The 21,438-nt window shown below is 32.5% G+C and overlaps 1 protein-coding gene and 1 long non-coding RNA gene across 2 annotated transcripts; one reads left to right on the forward strand and one right to left on the reverse strand.

Annotated features, from left to right (window-relative positions):
* Positions 1 to 480: 480 nt before the first annotated feature.
* On the reverse strand, positions 481 to 10,863 carry LOC139816149 (uncharacterized). The gene is made up of 2 exons (XR_011732950.1): positions 10,728 to 10,863; positions 481 to 776 (listed from the first exon to the last, which is right to left on the reverse strand). It is a non-coding gene; the product is annotated as an uncharacterized lncRNA (long non-coding RNA).
* A 4,457-nt stretch (positions 10,864 to 15,320) lies between these two features.
* On the forward strand, positions 15,321 to 19,472 carry LOC139816217 (leukotriene A-4 hydrolase-like). Its single transcript, XM_071783618.1, has 11 exons — positions 15,321 to 15,683; positions 16,155 to 16,267; positions 16,350 to 16,498; positions 16,583 to 16,694; positions 16,768 to 16,836; positions 17,093 to 17,381; positions 17,796 to 18,106; positions 18,262 to 18,510; positions 18,602 to 18,897; positions 18,976 to 19,249; positions 19,418 to 19,472. The coding sequence occupies exons 1-10, from the start codon at positions 15,635 to 15,637 to the stop codon at positions 19,211 to 19,213; spliced, it is 1,875 nt and encodes a 624-aa protein (XP_071639719.1). The 5' UTR covers positions 15,321 to 15,634; the 3' UTR covers positions 19,214 to 19,249; positions 19,418 to 19,472.
* The last annotated feature ends 1,966 nt before the right edge of the window (positions 19,473 to 21,438 follow it).

Below are 21,438 nucleotides of genomic sequence, written 5' to 3' on the forward strand. Positions count from 1 at the left end.
ACGCATTTCGGGTTTCGCGTCTCGTGTCTCGTGTCTCGCCGAGTGCCGAGTCTCGAGTTGGCAAATTGACGATGCGCTATACGTTATATTTGCGTTTATATTTACAAATTTTAATTTTTATATTTATAAATAAATATATATATGTATATATATTAGAAATTTATAAATATATAAAGATTGCAAATATAATTAAATAAATAAATATTTATAAACTTAAAAATTAAAATTCGCAAATGTAATGTATAAAAATCACGGTTCTATACATATGCTTTTCTATCTAAAAAAGTCTTACATTAAAAACCTTTACTTTAGCATAATAATATTTACATGTAATATTTAAATGCATACCAATAATTATATTATTAATTATGAGAAATAATTGTAGTTTATAATGTTCTTTTACTCTTATTAAATTTATTTTACCTATGCATGTTCAATTGGCCAAATTACGGCTAAATTACAAGCAACAACAAAAGAATATTGGATAAAAATAAAAACACTTTATTAAATAAACAATACACATGGGTAACATTTCGACTGTACTTATTATAATTAGTCTTCTTCGGAACGGATTACTATGAATATAAAAGAAGAAGATAAATATTAAAATAATCGAGATTAAGCGACTCAACTGGCCAATTTCTAAGTATTTATTCGTCTCACAACGTTTCGACCCCGATTGGGTCCTTCTCAAGTGAGATTATACATAATTATACGCAACAATAAATCATGCGTCGCAAGACGTTGCGCCCAAACCACATCATGCGAACGCCACGCTAGAACAAATAATATGTCAATATAAGTATGTCAGATATAAAATATGAAAAAGTGGGAGACATATCGCAAGTACATCGTGAGAACTTACATGTTAAGTGCGTCAAAAGAATAAAATAACAAGTTTCTGAGAGTCGCAACGTAAATTCCGATAAATATTAAAACATGATAATGTTTAAGTTAACATACTAAAACATTAAACATTAGTCTACTAGACTAAAACATTAAACAATTTTCTAATAATATAAACAAAATAAATAATAATCTAATTGAATCACAAATATAAAAACGCCGGAGTAATCAAATGAAACCATGACAAGATATACATATATTTATATTGAGAAGTGATAAAATCTTTTCCGTCAGGAAGAGAATGTAAACAATTATTAACGGGGGTATTCTGATTTAAAATATCTTTAAAATAGATATTTTTCAGAAATTTTTTGTAAGGAAACAAAGAAAGTGAATAACGTTAAACTTTGCATGTTTTCTTCACCTTATTTTAAAATTTTATTTTTATTTAAGTAACAAAAATGCTCTTCTTTTCTGTTATATCCTGGTCACTATAAATGACAGACGGTGTAAATAATTCTAGCTGTTCTAGGTATCTGAAACACAAAAAGCTAAAATTTTCTTATTCTGCAGAAGTGTGGCTATTGTCTGAACTCAATATTTCTATTCTGTGTGTGTAAAAGCGGCTTTTTTATTAAAAATATTATAACTTTTTTCAAAATTTTATTAGTATTTTATTAAAAAAAAAAAACAAATAAACTATGTTTATTCTAGTTCTCAAACGATAGCCATCACTTATTCTGAATAAGAAAGTTTTTGGTTTTTACATTTCTGATATTTAGAACAGCTAGAATCATTTACTTCATCTCTTATTTACGTCTTTTAGTGAGATATAACATAGATAAGAAGAATATTTTTCTTACTTAAAAAATAAAAATATATTTTTAAAATAAGATTTAAAAAACATGCAAAGTTTAACGTTATTTGCTTTCTTCGTTCACCTAATTAAAAATTTCTGAAAAATACCTATTTTTAAAAACCTCCGGCTCCAGTCGTGCTCAACTTGTATTCATGCTTAAAAAGAAAAATTTATTTTACTAAAGTTAGGGCCAAAGCACATATGACAGTCGTAGTCGTGGACGTAAAAGTAACGCACAAGCTTTGGCGTAATCCTGATCTGTCAGGTCGGGGACTACGACCGTCGTATATCGCTACGCCATGTTATGTGCTTTGACCCTTCATTGTTTATATACAAAATATTACACATAACAACTAAAAAATAAGAAGTTAACTTCACGCGTGAGAACTCATGCGGCGTTGCCAAGTAATAACTGTCCCCTCTCCTCTTCTGTCATTCCTGAACCGAGCGAAAAATTCATCAAATCGCGTACTTTACACAAGTATTTCTCGAAAACGCGTACCGCAAGGGTATTGACACTCATCGCATATTATTTCTATTTTTATGGATCATATACTAGTCTTTCAAAAACATTTAGAGAAACCTTTTTTCAAAATTCATTATAATGTTTGTTTTACAATAACTCGGAATAGGAATTCCATGTTAAAAGTTGAAACTTTGAAGCTCAATATCTCGATTTTTAATACCGTAAGAGGTACTGAAATTTATACGACGCATAAAGCACACCTAAAAATTAATGTATATTTACAGTTTTAAAAAAAATCTAGAGAAAATCGATTTTCCGGAGAACGTCCTTAAGATCTTTCAAACCAGAATACGCCCTTGTAATTTATTATTTGTCATTAACATATTGTTATTAATTACATACATATAAGTGTGAGGAAGCATATGGTACAAAATAATTTCAATATTCAAATTATTGTAATAATAAAAAAATCAATTATTTACAGTTTCTACTGTGTGTGATATTATTGACAAGTTTTTTTGCACGTTTACATTTCTTTTGCAGATTTTTTACACGCTTAACTTTCACAAGTGTGATGTCAAATACAGACAAGATTTTTATTTATCTGTTATAAGCGTGACTTCAAATGCAAGATTTTGATAATCAAACGTTTAACATTTTCAATCTGTAAACGAGTGACCAGCAATATCATCCACAGCATGTAGTCTTAAATAACTACGATTTTCTCTAGAAGCACTAGCGTATAATTTATTCGCCGACATTACGAATTTCTTCTGCAACAATCACATAAAATATTGAAGAGTTTTCTTGAATGATTATAACAACGTCTGCATATATGCTCTTGCATCATTAACCCTCCGAGGCCACACCTCTTTTTTTAATACGCCCCGGCCACACGCGTATGAATATGAAAATCCAATTTGTATTTCTAAACATCGTGAATATTATTAATTAAACAGACATATTTTACATTTAATTATATATATTTGTGTATTTTTATGTTGTAAATTTTTTATCACACACAAACGTCTTGCCGTTAATTATTATTGTCATTAAGCTTTTAAAAAATAATATTTATCATATTTAGAAAAACAAATTGCATTTTCATACTCACACGCGCATTAAATGCATTAAAGAAATTTAAAATATATTTTAAAAGTTAAGATAAGTTTCTGTCTCTATAAACTCTTTCTTCCAAGTCTGTCAAAATTTTTTGAAAGAATAACATTTGAGGCAGCATTTTCTTTAAAGAAGAATAAACATTTTTTAATAGGATTATTATTTTAGAATGAGAATGTGAACAATACCTTAATGAATTAATAATGCAAGGACATACAGACGTTGTTACAACCATTCGAGGAAACTGTTCAACATTTTATGTGTTGCTGCAGAAGAAATTCGTAATGTCGGCGGACAAATTATACGCTATATAGTGCTGCTAGAAAAAATCATCATATTTTAAGGCTACATGCTGTGTAGATGATATTGCTTGTCCCTCGTTTGCAGTTTAAAAATGTTTGATTATTAAAAACGTTTGATTATTAAAATCTTGCATTCGAAATAACGCTTATAACAGATAAACAAAAATCTTGTCTGTATTTGACATCACACTTGTGAAAATTAAGCGTGTAAAAAATCTGTAAAAGAAATGTAAACGTGCAAAGAAACTATATATTGTCAATAACATCACGCATACACACACAGAAGAAAATGTAAATAATTGATTTTTTTATTATTATTACAATAATTTGAATATTGAAATTATTTTATATTATATGCTTTCTAATACTTATATGTATATAATTAATAACAATATATTAATAACAAACAATAAATTAAGGGCGTATTCTGGTTTGAAAGGTCTTAAAAATAAGTATTTTTTATACATAGGAATTTTTTATAGCGGAACAAAGAAAGCGAATATTGTTAAACTTTGCATGTTCTTATTTAACCTTATTTTAAGAATTTATTTTTATTTTTTAAGTAAGAAAAATGCTATTTTTTTCTATGTTATATCCTGATCATTAGAAGGTGTAAATGACAGACGGAGTAAATGATTCTGGCTGTTCTATAGATATCAGAAACCCAAAAACAAAAAATTTTCTTATTCAGAATAAGTGTGGTTATTGTCTGAACTAGAATAAACATTATACGTTTATTAGTTTTTTCTTTTAATAAAATACTAACAAAATTTTAAAAAAAGTTATACTTTTAATAATATAAGAGAAATAAGACCCCCCGTTTTATGTGACCGTTATACAATCAATCAATATTAAATAAGCCGTTTACGGTCCGAGCTTGGATTTTAATAGCCTAATAATATTTTTTGTGTACTACACGTATATTTTTTCCAACCTTAATAAACTGCGCGCCGACATAACTTGTCAGACTTACAACACAGCTCCCGTTGGAGTAGTAAATTCTTTACTATTATTTAAATCGATTTAATTAGAGGGGAGTGAGGGGTTTTTACTACTCTAATAGGAGCTGTGTTATAAGTCTGACAAGTGAGAGCCAAAGCACATAGAAGCTGCGGTGGGGCATACTCTAGTTCGCTGCGTCACGTCTGATATTTGAGTTAGTGCTCATTACAAGACTTTCCTGTACGGGTGGTGCCTTCCCCGACTTCTGTGGCTCTTGGCCTCTGCATCGTCGTGGAGGAGAGTCTGGATTCCCCGCCTGGACACCCCTCCAACTCGGAGGGTAGGCTGAATACGAAATCTTCGCTCAAGCGAAAGGTACTCGACACTGAGGCGCTGACTGCATCCTCAGGAACTGATAAGCTTCCTCGCATTGAGGATACTGACACCAATAATCTAGGTAAATTTGTTACCTTTAATCGCTTTCAATTTTTGGCTGATGCGGTTGATTTGAATGACGAGGCCGGGGAGTCCTGCTCGGGACTGCATGCTTCCGACCCCGAAAGTAATCGTGTGCAGGCTCATCAAGCCAGCGATGAGACGAATCAGACTCATACCATACCGAAAGCAACTAGGAAGCCTCCTCCTATTTATCTTGCTTCGAGGATAACGAATTACACCGCTTTTATTGACTCACTAAAAATGGATGTCGGAGAGAATTTCCATGTAAAATTCCTTGGAAATCAAGTAAAAATCCAGTTTCTCAAAATCGACGACTTCACGGCTTTTAAGAAATTTGCAATTGCTAGTAAATATTCCTTTCACACTTACTCTCTGCCGGAGGAGAAAACGACCACGGTCACCTTAAAGGGTCTGCCTAACATCCCTAACCTCACGATCACAAACGAATTAAAGAAGCTCGGAATAGAGATCAACTCATGCACGATGTTGAATGACGAGAATAGCCTGTATGCTACTTACAAAATTAACCTGAGTTCTAAATTTTCTCTGACTCAATTGCGGAAAATCAGATTCCTTTTTTACTCAAAGATCTACTGGGATAAATACATTAATAGAAAAATAGTACTACAATGTTACCGATGTCAGGCCTTTGGCCACACCTCTACGAATTGCTATAAAAGGCCTCGTTGTGTCAAATGTGCCGAAAATCATATAACTTCAAGCTGTAAGAAGGATCCGGACTCACCGGCCAAGTGTGCGAATTGCTCCGGGGATCATCCGGCTAGTTACTCTCAATGCCCGTCATATTTGAAGTTCCTCAAGAAGCGAACGGCCTTGAATCGACCATCTGATCTGGCAAACAACCCGCATGCTAACAATAAAAACTTGCACGCTCTTTTCCCCTCCTCTAATATAACGGCTCCTTTGCTTTCAAATGTCTCGTCTGCCCCTAAGATAAATAAACCTACTCAATATTTACCTCCGAAAACATACCTTGAGGCTTTGAATAATAATGCACGCCCTGATGCGTCGGAGGACGTGGCCAATTTTAATGACCTTGTTTCTGAGATTAAGAAACTTAGCCAATTAGTGAACATTACAACAATGCTCTCAGTTATTAGAGATTTAAACAAAAAGTTGGCCTCCTGCTCCGATGGCCTTAGCAGATTACAGGCGTTTGTTGAGGCGGCGGAGAGCCTTTGAAATGCCTCCGCTCACAGAGCCTCTTAAGATTTGCTTGTGGAATGCCACAAGCATAAATAATAAAAACGCGGAATTTCACCATTTTCTTCTCTCCAACAATGTCGATGTTGCTATGGTCACGGAAACTTGGCTGCATCCCAGTACCAAATTAAATTTCTCGGGGTATAAAATTGTGCGCTTAGATTCCCCGCGTGTTAAGGGTGGGGGCTTGGCCATTATCGTCAGCGACTCGTTGCGCTTTCATACGCTGCCTGCTCCGGTTCTGAATGGTTGTGAGCTGCTGCTGATCAGGTTATTGTCCGGTCTAAATCTTACTTTGGGTGTAACGTATATCTCTCCCAGCGTTAGATTTGATGTTGATCTTCTCACAGATGTTTTTAAAGATCACCATCAACTATTGCTTGGTGGCGATTTTAATGCCAAGCATCGCTCATGGAATAATTTTACGAACAACAGTAGAGGTATTCATCTGCTTAATTTTATTAATAATAACAACTTTAATTTGATTCACAGTTCAACCTATTCCCATAAAGCCCCATGCAAATATCCTTCGAACATTGATTTTTTCATTTCTAAAAATGTTAACAATAACTATTCCTGTCTCACTTTAAATGACCTATCCTCCAATCACTTTCCTATCATGCTGGCTCTTAATAACTCCACCATCGAGAGAAAATCTCTTAAATCTTATAAAGTTAACTGGAAAAAATTTAAATCTTCTACTACGAAATGGAAAATAACTTATAATCTATCTAACGAATCTGAAATTAATCTTTGTATAAATAATTTACAACAGTTCCTTTGTCGCACGTCTAGGCAATCTTCTAAATTATTAGACTATAATTTAAATTATATCACTGATGATCCTACAGTGGCTGCGGATCTTAATAAACTTATTAAGCTCCGTAATTACTATCGTCATAAATTTCAACGTTTTGGTCTAGAAAAATTTAAGCGATATCGCAATGTTCTCACATCCATTATTCACAATATGGTACGGGACGCTAAAAACAAGAAGTGGTCTGAACGATTATCGAGAGCCAAAACTAGTGATAATAGTATATGGAGTTTAACTAAATCTCCCCAAAGAAATAAAACTCCTGCGCCTCCCTTTTCCTTGGATAACGGCGCGTTTGCTTACGACCCCGGTGAAAAAGCTCAGCTCTTGGCTCAAAACTTTCATAAAGTTTACCAGGACGCTGACGGACTCACTTCCCCTCATGAAGCTGTGGTTAACGAATTCGTCAATAGTTTGGATGATTCCTCTCCTAACTGTAATCTTGAGTTTATTACTCCCCGTTTAATATATGATATTATTAAAACTTTCCCTAACAATAAAGCTCCCGGTTCTGACAAAGTCACCACCTCTATGCTTAAGAATTCATCCTTTAAAATTATCCTGCAAATCTACTACATAATTTTATCCTCTTTTCGCTTGTGTTACTTTCCATCCTGTTGGAAAACGGCCAAAGTTCTTGCCTTTCCTAAACCTGGCAAATCTCAATCCTCTCCTGCTAATTATAGGCCAATTAGCCTATTGAGCGCGCTCAGTAAAATCTATGAAAGGGTTTTGTTAACTCAAATTAATTTTTTTCTCTATAAAAATAAAATTATAATCAATGAACAATTTGGCTTCAAACCACGACATTCCACTGTTCAGCAGCTTCTCAGAGTAACGGAGGCTTTCGCAATGGAAATTAATAAAAAGCGCAGTTCAGCCATGGTGCTGTTGGATATACAGAAGGCCTTCGACTCTGTCTGGCATAAGGCTTTATTATATAAATTAAATCTCTTGAGTTTGCCTTTATTTATTATTAAGATTTTACGTTCTTATCTTCAGGATCGTTCCTTTTTTGTTTGCTTTGAGGGGGGTCAGTCTTCCGTTTTTGATGTCCCTACTGGGGTACCGCAGGGCTCTATCCTGGGACCCGTGTTGTTTAACATCTTCATCAATGATATACCTAGAAATCCTAAAACCAGCTTGGCAGTGTACGCGGACGACACCGCCGTTTACACGTCGTCGTGGTGTCCGGCGTTACTTGTCCTTAGGCTGCAGGAGCATGTTGATGCCATCGTTCAATTCCTTCGGGAATGGAGGATGGTCATCAACAATGAGAAAACTGAGGCGATTATTGTTACCCGCAAGGTATTCCCGCTGCCTCCATTGATTAAGATGGGAAATTTTGACGTTCCATGGTCCAGGGTGGTTAAATACCTGGGAGTAAAAATAGATACGGGTCTTCGCTGGGGTCCTGCGGTTAGTGATAGAGTCTCTAAAGCTTATGGCGCTATGAAGGGGCTTTTCCCTCTTATCGCAAGAGGGAGCGATCTTTTATTAAAGTATAAACTGCTTTTGTATAAGACTTGTGCCAGACCGGTTTTGCTCTACGCTGCTCCTGTGTGGGCCCCCGTAGGCAAAACCTACTTTGAACGCTTGCAAATTTTGCAAAACAAATTTCTTCGAATTATTCTGGATCTGCCTCGGAGCACGCGGGTCGCTGACCTTCATGTTCAGGCTCAAATTCAGCCTGTTAGTGAAGTTGTTACCGATATGGTTAATAAAGCGTACAATCCGGAGCATGATAATCCGCTTATCCGTGACGTTGGCAATTACGACATTGGAGATGTTCCTATGAGAATAAGATGTAGATTGCCCAAGCATTTCTTACATAATTAGATGTAATATATTCTTTGATATATTAATTCCCTTTCACCCTCACTCCCTTCTTTTCCTACTAAATTTGCTTGACATGGGTTTTTTTGCAAGTTTTTCCCAAACTCTACACTCTGGAATGAAACGTACTTCCAAGATTTACTTGTCTATATATTTATTTATGTTTATGCTATATGCGGGTTGTAGGCTAGTTCCTGGGTACCGCAACGTGGACATCGGATCAACAAAAAAAAAAAAAAAAAAAAAAAACAAAGCACATAACATGGCGTAGCGATATACGACAGTCGTAGTCTTCGACCTGACAAATTAGGATACGCAAAAGCTTGTGCGTTACTTACGTCCACGACTACGATTGTCATATGTGCTTTGGCCCTTAGTCGGCGCGTAGTTTATTAAGGTTGAAAAAAATATGTAAATATAGTATATAAAAAATATAATTAGGTTACTATAAAATCCAAGCTCAGACCGTAAATTGTTTATTTAATATTGATTAATAATATTTTTGATAAAAAGGCTGCCTAGAATGGAAATATTGGTTTAGTTTTAGTTCAGACGATATAAAGCCACATATACTTCTTCTGAATAAAAAATTTTGGCTTTTTGCGTTTCAGATACTTATAGAACATGCAGCTAGAATTATTTACACCGTCTGTCATTTATCCTTCCAGAATACCTATAATATAATAGAATAAAAAAGCATTTTTGTTACTTAAAAAATAAAAATAAAAATTTAAAATAAGGTGAAATAAACATGCAAAGTTTAACGTTATTCACTTTCTTCGTTTCCCTATAAAAAATTCCTGCAAAATATATATTTTAAGATCTTTTAAATCAAAATACCCCCGTTAATAATTTTTTACATTCTCTTACTGACGGAAGAGATTTTACCACTTCCCAATATAAATATAAATTTATCTTGCCATGGTTTCATTCGATTATTCCGGCGTTTTTATATTTGTGATTCAATTAGATTATTTGTTTATTTTGTTTATATTGATAGGTGATTGTTTAATGTTTTAGTTTAGACTAATGTTTAATGTTTTAGTATGTTAAAATGAACATTAATTATCATGTTTCTTGATATTTATTATCTTCTTCTTTCGTAATAATCCGTTCTGAAGAAGACTAACTATAGTCGAAACATTAACCGTGTGCATTATTTGTATAATAAATTGTTTTTATTTTAATCCAATATCCCTCTTTTGGTGCTCGTGATTTGGCAAATTTAATAAGAGTAAAAAGAACACTATAAACTACCTTTTTTTCTTGATAGTTAATATTTTACTATTATTATGCATTTAAATATTAAAAAATATTATGCCAAAATTAATGTTTTTAATATGACTTTTTTTCTAGATAAAAAAGCATATTGGCCAGAACGGGAATTTCTATACATTACATTTACGAATTTTAGTTTTTATGTTTATAAATATTTATTTAATTAATTAATTTTATGTTTAATTTTAACGGTACAAAAACTACGGAAGTACATGATCATACGCGATTTTATGTATAATAAATTTTATTTATTAATTTGCAATTTTTTTGTAAATATAATTGCACTATTTATAAATATAACAATTAAAACTCGTAAATATAAACATAAATGTAACATAGCGCATCGTCGATTTGCCAACTCGAGACTCGGCACTCGTCGAGACACGAGAGGCGATACCCGAAATGCGTGGCCTCTAACAGCTCAAGAGAGAAGGAAACAGCAGATCGTATGTCTGCCCTTCTCTCCCCGCGCGAAGCTTGCCGAGTGCCGAGCGTACACTGACAGAGGAGGGGCTTGCGCGACCACCACATCCCCTCCATCTGAGTAGTTCGGACACGAACCATAGCACGGATACGAACCCATGTATCGTTACCCGAGTTCTCTCTGATCGTTACCGAGCGTAACGCCGTAGTTGACGTCCACTTTCTCAGAGGGCAGATTAGGACAGGCGTCCCTCGAAGCGGGATGGCCGCTCTCAGGTTTCTCTCTGCTACTACCGTCGGCTCCCGTACCGACCGTACCGTAACTTATAAAAGGGCCGGTATCACAGGTATCACAGTCTCCGATTAAGGTGATCCTAAAGCTGTCTGTAATGCTCGGTGTCCACGATGCAAGAACTGTGTCCAAGTTTCTATTTAAGCCAATCAACTTGCAGCTCTTACAGAAAAGTAGCAGTTTCATTGGCTTAAACCAAAACTTGGACACAGTTCTTGCATCGTGGACACCGGATTTAAGCCAATCAACTTGCAGCTCTTACAGAAAAGTAGCAGTTTCATTGGCTTAAACCAAAACTTGGACACAGTTCTTGCATCGTGGACACCGGGCTTAAGCCAATCAACTTGCAGCTCTTACAGAAAACCAGAAGTTTCATTGGCTTAAACCGAAACTTGGACCCAGTTCTTGCATCGCCCGGGAAAAAATATTCATATATGATCATATATAATCATATATGATTGGCCATATATGGTCAGATATGGAAATTGGCCAGATCTGAGTATATATGATCTGGTATTATTGTATATGTTAATATCTGATCAGATATGATCAGGTATGATCAGATACGAACTGACACAGTTTAATCTGGACATATATATTTAAGTAAGTTTCAGAACATTGTTATATATTTTCAAAAGTTATTTTTTAAGTGTGCCACTTTATTATAAAAGTGGACTCCACGATACAACTGATACAAAAATTGTGCCGCTTCATAGCGCGAGACAGTGTCGTGTCTTTTGATACCATTCTTATAACACTGTTGGTCAAATTTTAAATACGAGAAACAGATCCCATCGAATGCCATCTATCGGATACTTTGAGATGCAATATCTGATCTGATCATATATAATCTTATATGACTATATAAGTTCATATATGATTATATATGATTTTCAGTTTAAATTATAAGATATTATGTTTGCAAAATAATACGATTAATATATTTATTTATAAGAACTATAATATATATTATATAACAGTTTTTTTCACGAAGGTAAAATTTCATTGTTTATAAAAATATTTGATAAAAATTAATATGTCAATTAAAAAAGATTAAGTGTCTTTGCAAAATTAGAAAAAAAGAAAAATTTAAAATAACACAAGCAATGAGATGCCGTTTTTGGTCGAAGTGGATCTGGGTGCTTAATAATATTTCACAATATAAATTATTATTAAATATATTTTTCAGTTTTTTAAACTGCGTGTCAATATGGACTTTGTCGGACTTAAAACACATATATATATATATAAACGCTCTATATATGGGCATGTAAAACTTATATCTGTTTATATCTCATTTATATATGTTCATATACTGTCAGATATGAATATTTTTTCCCGGGATGATATAAAATGTCCGGGAAAAATATTCATATCTGACAGTATATGAACATATATAAATGAGATATGAACAGATATAAGTTTTACATGCCCATGTATAGAGCATATATAATCATATATGGTTATCTATCGCCATATATGATTCTGATCACCATATATGATTATATATGCTCTATACATGGGCATGTAAAACTTATATCTGTTCATATCTCATTTATATATGTTCATATACTGTCAGATATGAATATTTTTCCCGGACATTTTATATCATTATATCCCAGTCTGGTCATATATACATCGCGTCTTGTCATATATGATCATGTACAGTGCCGATATAGTTATGTATGACCATATATAATTATATCTGATAATACATGGCCAAACATTCTTTATATACGATCATGTAAGGCCAGATACGATTATGTATAGTGTCATATCTGCTACACATAATAATATGTCTGACCATATATGAACTTATATGATCAGATCTTGTGTCATGTATAATATACGATCTGATCATATATGGCAATAGATAACCATATATGATTATATATGCTCTATATATGGGCATGTAAAACTTATATCTGTTCATATCTTATTTATATATGAACATATATGAACATATATAAGTTTCACATGTTCATATATAAATATATACTGTCAGATATGAATATTTTTTCCCGGGCGTGGACATTGGACTTAATACCTACACTCGTTTTTAACAATATTTGCTTTGTATAAAAATTCTACAACTTGATGTTACAAAATGAGGGTGCAGGTTCATTCAATAGACCTCAAGGAATATCATACCGTTTGTAGAATTAGGCTGAGACTCCAAACAAAAAAGTTAAACGAAAAGTACGATTACGCGTGAACGTAATGTACGTACATTATCGTAACTTTTCGTTTAACTTTTTTGTTTGGAGTCTCAGCCTAATTCTACAAACGGTATGATATTCCTTGATGTCTACTGAAACTGAATGGACCTACTACACCCTCATTTTGTAACATCAAGTTGTAGAATTTTTATACGAAGCAAATATTGTTAAAAACGAGTGTAGGTATTACAGACAGCTTTAGGATCACCTTAACGTGATTCTCTCATTAAATTCACTCTGCATATCTTTCTAACTGTCCCCCTAGAAAGAGACGAAGACTGAGTTTAATCGGAGGATCACGTTAAAGGAGACTGTGTGATACCGGCCCTGTGATACCGGCCCAAGCCGGTCAACTTCGACTTTATTAATTTTTTTTTTTTTAATCGTTTGTTGGTCGTTTGTTGGTGATTGTTGGCCTAATTACAACGTTTGTTGGTTCCTAATTTTTTTTTTTATTAAAAAAGAAAAATTAGTCTTAAGTTAGCCGGAAAAATTTTATTTTTAATTTCAAAAAAGCCTAATCGATGCGTAATCGTTTGCTGATAATTGTTGGTCTAATTTTAGTGTTTGTTGGTTTATTATTAGTCTTCAAAACAAAAAATTATCTCGGTAATCGACACTCAACATGCCCTGCGGCCACATGCGCACGCTCAGCTGCCGCACGCGCATGCAAAAGTGCGCGAATTTTAAACGTATGTATACTTATATAATGCATATCACTTATTGTGGTATTATGCATATTATGCATATTATGCATATCACATGGGTTTATGACGCGTTTTACAGGCTCGTTTAAGTACATGTAAGAGTATTGGAAGCCATAAATGACTAATATATATATGTCGAAATAGTTCACGCATACTGCACTTTCCACGCGAAATATTCTATAAATGTATAATTTTCCAAATAATTTCAGATTATGTGTGCTACTTTATTATGTTGAATATTTCGTGCCGATTGTGTGTGTGTGTGTGTGTGTGTGTGTGTGTGTGTGTGTGTGTGCGTGCGCGCGCGCGCATATATCCTGCAAAGTCGAGTGCTTATTTTTTGGAACATTATGATGATTTCACATGGCTCTTTGTCGACTATAACACCGGAGCACAATACAAAAGTACAGGGAATAAGAACAGAATGCATTGATATACGGCTTCCGATAGGTTGAAAATCTATATTCTGTTACTATTCCCTATTCTTATTGTTTGTACCTTTTTGTTTGTGTTCCGGCCTTAACTCTCTCAAGAGTACGACAAATTGTCGTGGTGGTAGTGGCTCTTTACCGAAGGAGTTAAAACTTAACGGAAAAGCTAACTATGTATTAGTTATTGCACTATGTAGACGGATGCAAGAAAAACCTTATTTATCGCATATTTATTCACTTTCTGCCGTGAGCGTCCTTACAACTTATTTCAAAAGAAGGGGTGGCAAAGTGTTAATATACTTAGAGATATCATGTTTATTTAAGTTGTAAAAAACTGGGAGTTAACAAATAAGATATTTAATTTAGTATAAACTAAAAAAACTTTACAAATTATATAGAGTATTTATGAAAAATAATTATTCAGAAAAAGCAAATTTCCTTGAATTTCTTGACTTCCAGAAGGTTGATTATAATCTTAAACCGAAGTAAAAAATCACAAAAGTGAACAGGTTTAATAAATTTCGAAAAATTAAATCGTAGATATTCTAGTAAATTTCCATATAACCCACGGAAGATAATATGCCATCTAGCGATCGAGTTTGATCTTTCTGAAAAAGAAAACAGTTTCTATGCATATTTTTTTATTTATGTAAAACTCTACAAACGTATTTTTAAACAATATTAAAAAGATAATGCAAATTTTTACTATAACTGTATAAATTAAAAAAAAAAATTATCTGATTGTCAATTAATAAAATAATTCTAAATTGAAAATCTGGGTGACAATCTCATGGGTGTCCATGATTGCTTTTTTAAAATAAAACTGTTATTAATAATGATAGTATAACAACCCCCGGGACGGGATGCGAAGAAATTCTCTCTGCAGACTAAGAACACGCGTACTTTATTATGTGGACTTTCTCTTGTCAAGGTTCGCACGTACAGGGGCGACGCTTGTCGCAAGCCGGCGATATCGCGGAACGCGAGAAAAGCGCGAGGTGAGGGAATTTGGACTTTGCTCCCTCGCGCCCGACTACCGAAACTGAGCTCTTTCCATACCCACACGCATACGCTCATCCATACCATTGCACGGGAAGCAAATAATTCTTAACAGAAGCAAATATGTATCTGAGTATTAAAAATAAAAAAAAACAAGCTAAAGAAAATATAATTAAAGAAAACCAGTTCCGAAGTGTGTGACAGTTTTATTTATATACTAAATGTAATTAATTCGAATATGTTTATGCGCGAAAAGTCACAGTCACTTTGACGTTCTAATAAACAGAATATGTTACCAAACAACAGTAAGTGATAGAAGTTAAGAGCACTACTGTGCCTTTGTGCGCCCAATTTAGACGTACAGTTCTATTATCGCAAGTCGCTTGAAGAGGCGTTACAACTTCACTTTCCTAAGATGGATATTGTAAGAGCTACTAAAGATCCACACTCTTTTGCATTACCAGGTATTTCAATTAAATATATATAATATATAAAATTAGCTACATAAGCATAATACAAATACTTAAAATTTACTTATTTTTTGTATTCTTTTTCTTAAAAAAGAATACAATAAAATAAGAAATTTGTTATAGACAAAATTCATAGACGGTTGAAATCAAAGCTGCTATCAAATCAAAGCTTACCTCTTCAGTAATGTACAGTATTCAAAATTAGATTATTCACAGTTACTCATAGTTCTTTATTAACTGACAACATTCTGAGCACCTTCTTAATTAAATGTATATGAAATATATAGTATCTAAAGGTGTCTGGAAATTGTTTGCACTTTATAAATAATACTATACGCAGTTTTTATAATAATTTTTATATAAGGGATTTTAATTACAATATCATTTTTTGTCACGTATTTACTTATTACATATTCATTTATTACATAATATCTTTAATTTTTGTATTTTTCTAATTATTATTAGATAAGGCACGAATAACCCATATTCATTTAGAATTGACTGTGGATTTTAATCGAAGAGTTCTTAAAGGAAAAGTGATTTTGACTATAATAAGGCAACCTTCAACTAATCAGATAGTGAGTAGACACTTCCTTTCACAACGAGTAAAAATTTTGACTGTATAGTGGGTTATTAATAAATAACATCGAATAAAATTAGTTTTTAGATAACATCGGACTTGTTATATCACGTATCACAAACGTGCTTGATGGAACACCTTTACATCATCATATTGCATTTAATCCTGCCTTTGGAATTTCATTTTGTGTAGACTTACCACCAACTATCGACACTATTTATAATCCTGAGTATTAAATATAAGATATTTTTAAAGAAATATATTTACTAAAAGTTATTGATGTAAGAATTAAATACAAATACGATACTTTTAGATGTAAAATTCAAATTGAATATGAAACAAATCCATACTCATCTGCATTATATTGGCTAACACCTGCGCAAACTGCCGATGGTAAACATCCCTTTTTATTGTCTAACAACAAGGTAAATGACAAAACTAAACAAAGATATTTTTCTATATAAATGTAGAGTATATAAAAATCTATATTTTTTATAGTTAACGTACGCTAGAAGATGGTTTCCTTGCCAGGACACTCCGTCTGTCAAATTTACGTACTCTGCTAAGGTATAAGAATTTAAACACAAGTAGTATTTGTATGTTTCCAGCATTTATTCATTTACATAGATACAATGACATTTGATTAATTATTATTGACATTATTGATAAAAGTAATAAGATTTACGAAGAGATAGACTGCATTAGCAAAAAATAAATTAAACGTTTTTAAACATAAATGTGTCTATATTTTTTTTAAATTGTTTTAGTTAACCTAAAATAAAATACATATCTATTTTTTGTATTTGTATGTTTTATTTTTTAGATTTCGGTACCAAAAAATTTTAGAGTTCTAATGTCCGCACTTTTGCATAATATAGACCGCGAGGATCCGCAACTAGACAAATATGAATTCCGTCAAAATTTACCTGTACCATCTTATGCTGTGGTCATTGCTGTGGGATCATTATGGACAGAAAAACTTAATGAAACAATGAATATATTTGCCGAAGAAAACATTTTTAAGACCACCAATTATATCAATATTTTTTGTTGCACTGTAATTGAAAAGATGTTGCAAATTGCCGAAAGATTGTGTGGATCTTATGTGTGGGGTAAAGTATTGACTAGATTTTTTAATATTAGTTATTTAATTTCAATCAAATATAAATTTCTTTAAATTGTTTAAAAATATTTCGATATATTTATTTAAATTTATATATACGTAATAAATTTTTGCTTTTGTGCATGATTACACTGCAAACTCAAATGTGTTATTTTAGCTGAAACTCTTCTTATGCATTTCTTGCAGTTTTAATTCACGTCGCTTAACACGATTGAACGTATTATCTTTTAATTTCATATAATTAAATAACGTAATTTAACACATGAAGAGAGAAGCATGTAAAAAGAGCGTCAATCAAATGTGTCATTTTTAGACGCTTTTGCGTGTAAAAATAACACACTTGGATTTGCAGTGCAATATCTTTCTTTTGTTTATATTATTACGTTTCAAATGATATCTCTAGGTAGATACGATATATGCGTGCTTCCACCAAGTATCGCCCATTTCGAAATAGAATGTCCATGCGTGACATTTATTTCGCCGACTCTACTTGGAGGAGATCGTTCTTACGTCAGTTATTCGCTAGCTCGGAACATCTCACAGAGCTGGGCAGGAAATTTAGTTACATGTTGCAATTATGAGCATCTGTGGTTAAATAAGAGTTTCAGCATTTTTATTTCCAGAAAAATTAAACGCAGAGTTTTCTCGGTTTTGTATCATAAAGAGATAGAAGTTTTTCTTCAAAGGGAGGGATTAAAAAACCTGAATGGTTTGGTAAGACATTAACTTTGATTAGTAAAAGAAATGGAGTAATAAATAATGTTATCAATTAATAATAATTTACATTGTATGCATTATAAACACATATCCAATTCCTCAATTCTTACTGGATTATTTTCTGAAACTGTATTGTGTAAATTGTATTATAGGTTCAAGAACCCAAAAATGTCGGCTGGCTAAGATGCTTATTACCCAATTTGGAATGTTTGTCACCTGACATAGCCACTAAATACGTGCCTTACGAAAGGGGATATTTTCTCTTATGTCATCTAGAGAATATATTAGGAGGACCCACATTATTCGAACCGTTTCTTCAATCTTATTTTATTGATTTTGCACACCAAAGCATCAACACTACAGATTTTTTAAACTACTTGCGTCAAAGATTTCCTGACAAAGTAGGGGTAACATCCTTTTTATACATACAAACTACAGCTTTGTCAATATTCATATGTTTAGCATTAAAAATAATGACTATGTTGATTTCAGATGTTAGATCTTGTTGAATGGCGCTTGTGGTTCAATGACATTTTTTCTACATCCATCATACCGGAATTGCCGGAAATGTCTTTATGGAAAAGAAGGTGTTCCAGGTTCGCGGAAAAATGGGTCAGTTTGGATGTCCGTAATATACCTCCTACAACAGCAGGCGTGAAGAACCTCTGTAACATTGAGAAAATAATATTATTAAACACCCTAGATTATTTTCATAGAAATCTGTCCATAGAAAAACTGAATTGTATTTACAATCGTTTTTTTCAGAATATCAAAAATGAAAAAATACGGTAAATATGCATATCCTCATTTATATATATATATATATATATAATTGCTTAATGTAAAATGCATCGAGTATTTCACAGGTTTCTTTGGTTGCTATTGTGCATTAAAGTTCGATGGGCTGACATAGTTACACTAGCTTTGAACTTTGCTACTGAACATTGTTCGCCAAATTATGCATGTCCTATATTTCAATCTTTGTACAAATGCCACGAATGGCCAGATGTGCGTAAACAAATGATGGAAAAGTATAATCAAAATAAAGAAAAGATGTTGAATGAAACCCGGGAGGAAATAGACAAAATTCTATACCCAAATTGATTTTTGCAACAATTAGCCTGATTTTGTTTTTAATGGGTAAGTCATTAGTAACTATAATATAAAATAATTCCTTAATATAAAGAAAATTTTTAAATATATAGAAATATTTATAATGCGAATTTAGAGAAGACAAATTTCTATACCACGCGTTTGTTGTAAAACAATTTCATTGGAATTTAAAAAATTATTTATTTTATTTTGAAGTTGCAGTGCCAACGATAGAAGGTAGTTAAATTCGCAATATGATGCATGACGATAGATTAAATTTAAATTTGTAATATATATATATATATATATATATATATATATATATATATATATATATATTACAAATTTAAATTATATATGTAAATTTCCCGGCAAAATTCTTGCACAAGAAACGTCGTCTGCGTTGACAGGTGCGGCCTTATTCCACCCGGCAAAAGAATAATGCTATGAGACATATCCTTCCACGTCTCTTGATTTTCATCGCTTTTCTAAGCTCCTTGTGAATTTCACTAAAATTTCGCATCTTCACATTTAAAAAAGGATCGAGTTACAGCACGAATTATTTTCACTTTAGAGTGCAACTCTAGCGTACGCGACATTTTAATTGTTGATTATTTGACAACTAAAAAACAAAAACAAAATTCTATAGGTATATTGACAGACTTAACTTACATAACATATTAAAACCGTTTGTTTATATTTCATGAATTAGTTAAAAAATTAATTGTTATATCTTATTTTTAGTACTATTCTCGTACTTGCAGATGTTATAAACTAACTAAACAATAAGTTATTTAGCAATTTAATTTATAATAATAACAACATACGTAACGCTTTATAATTACTCAATTTTCTTTACTAAATGCAAAGATGAAAATTATAAATTATTTAATGGCAGAATTCATGAACGCGATTGTTAATTTCTTGTAAAAACTATATAATTATAACTTATAACAAATTTTATAATGTACTAAATTTGTGACTACATGCATTAGCATAATCCATTACTCAAACTTAAATTAAGACTAGAATAGTATACGGATTGTCAAATTAAGCACACGAAATATTGCAAAAGTTACATCCGTAATTTTCAATAAAAAGACCAGAGAATAAACGATCTAAAATTATTTTACAAAGTGTTAAAAGCTTCTCGACCGTAACAGTTCATGGCTGACCTTGTGTTTGCTTTTCCGCTGGACAAGTTATTAAATCAAAAGAACATTGCAATCAGACAAGCGTCGGAACTCGAACCGGCAGACAGCATATTACATTCCGTTTTGTCATTCAAGACAGCATGGTACATTTTAATGGATAATTAATATTCCAATATATACACGGAAATTAAATAATGTTGTATTAACAGCATCATTTTTTGTACCAACAGCATCAGTGTTATCGAAATAAAATTTATTGATGCAACATCAATATTAACGAACAAAAAACATCAGATAATTGTTTTAATAATTTAAATATTTGGTCCAATAATATCCATTTGAATTAACTACTTATGCTTGTGGCAGCCCGTAACGTTAACGTTTAATTAAAGCAACTTAATTTTTGTCGTGTATATTCAATTAACTAAGCTACTAACACTCTTATCGAGCATGTAAAGAAATAATTTTCAGAATATTCAGTTTTTTATATGAAAATTTTTAATAAAAAATATAAGTATATCTTTTTTGCGGAATTTGTATGAATGTAATACTTTGTGGGTTCTTATATATAGATGAATTATACATCATCTACATCAACATATATTTTCCAAATAATTTCAGATTATGTGTACGTATTTGGATTGCAAGCGATGTGAGCAACGAAGAACTGCAACATATCAAACCTTTTGTTAGTAATTAATTTGTGAACGCACTGAATAAAATATTTGACATTTATATACTTTATTATGTTACTCTATTATGTTAAATATTTCGTGTCGATTATGTGTGTGTGCGCATATCCTGGCAAGGTCGAGTGCTTATTTTTTGGTACACCATGATATCACATGGCTCTTCGGTGATTAGAACTCTCCCACGAATACGACAAACAGACGCGGTAGTAGCGGCTCCTTTACCCAAGGAGTTGAAAACTTAACGAGGAAGCTAACTATATTCGTTGCACTATGTAGACGAATACGAAAAATAGCTTCTTTATCGCCTATTCATTCACTTTCTGTCAGAGGCGCCCTTACAACTTTTTTCGAGAAGGGGAGGGCAGAATGCTAATATTATACTTATAAGAAT

Source organism: Temnothorax longispinosus, chromosome 7, assembly GCF_030848805.1.
Source record: "Temnothorax longispinosus isolate EJ_2023e chromosome 7, Tlon_JGU_v1, whole genome shotgun sequence".
Taxonomy (NCBI): domain Eukaryota; kingdom Metazoa; phylum Arthropoda; class Insecta; order Hymenoptera; family Formicidae; genus Temnothorax; species Temnothorax longispinosus.

Bases quoted from the DNA above. Each gene is read 5' to 3' on its own strand.
- LOC139816217 (XM_071783618.1), top strand. From the start codon at position 15,635: ATGGATATTGTAAGAGCTACTAAAGATCCACACTCTTTTGCATTACCA. The intron at 16,268-16,349 runs GTGAGTAGACAC...GAATAAAATTAG, and splicing joins AACCTTCAACTAATCAGATA to TTTTTAGATAACATCGGACT. The intron at 18,107-18,261 runs GTAAGACATTAA...ATTGTATTATAG, and splicing joins TAAAAAACCTGAATGGTTTG to GTTCAAGAACCCAAAAATGT.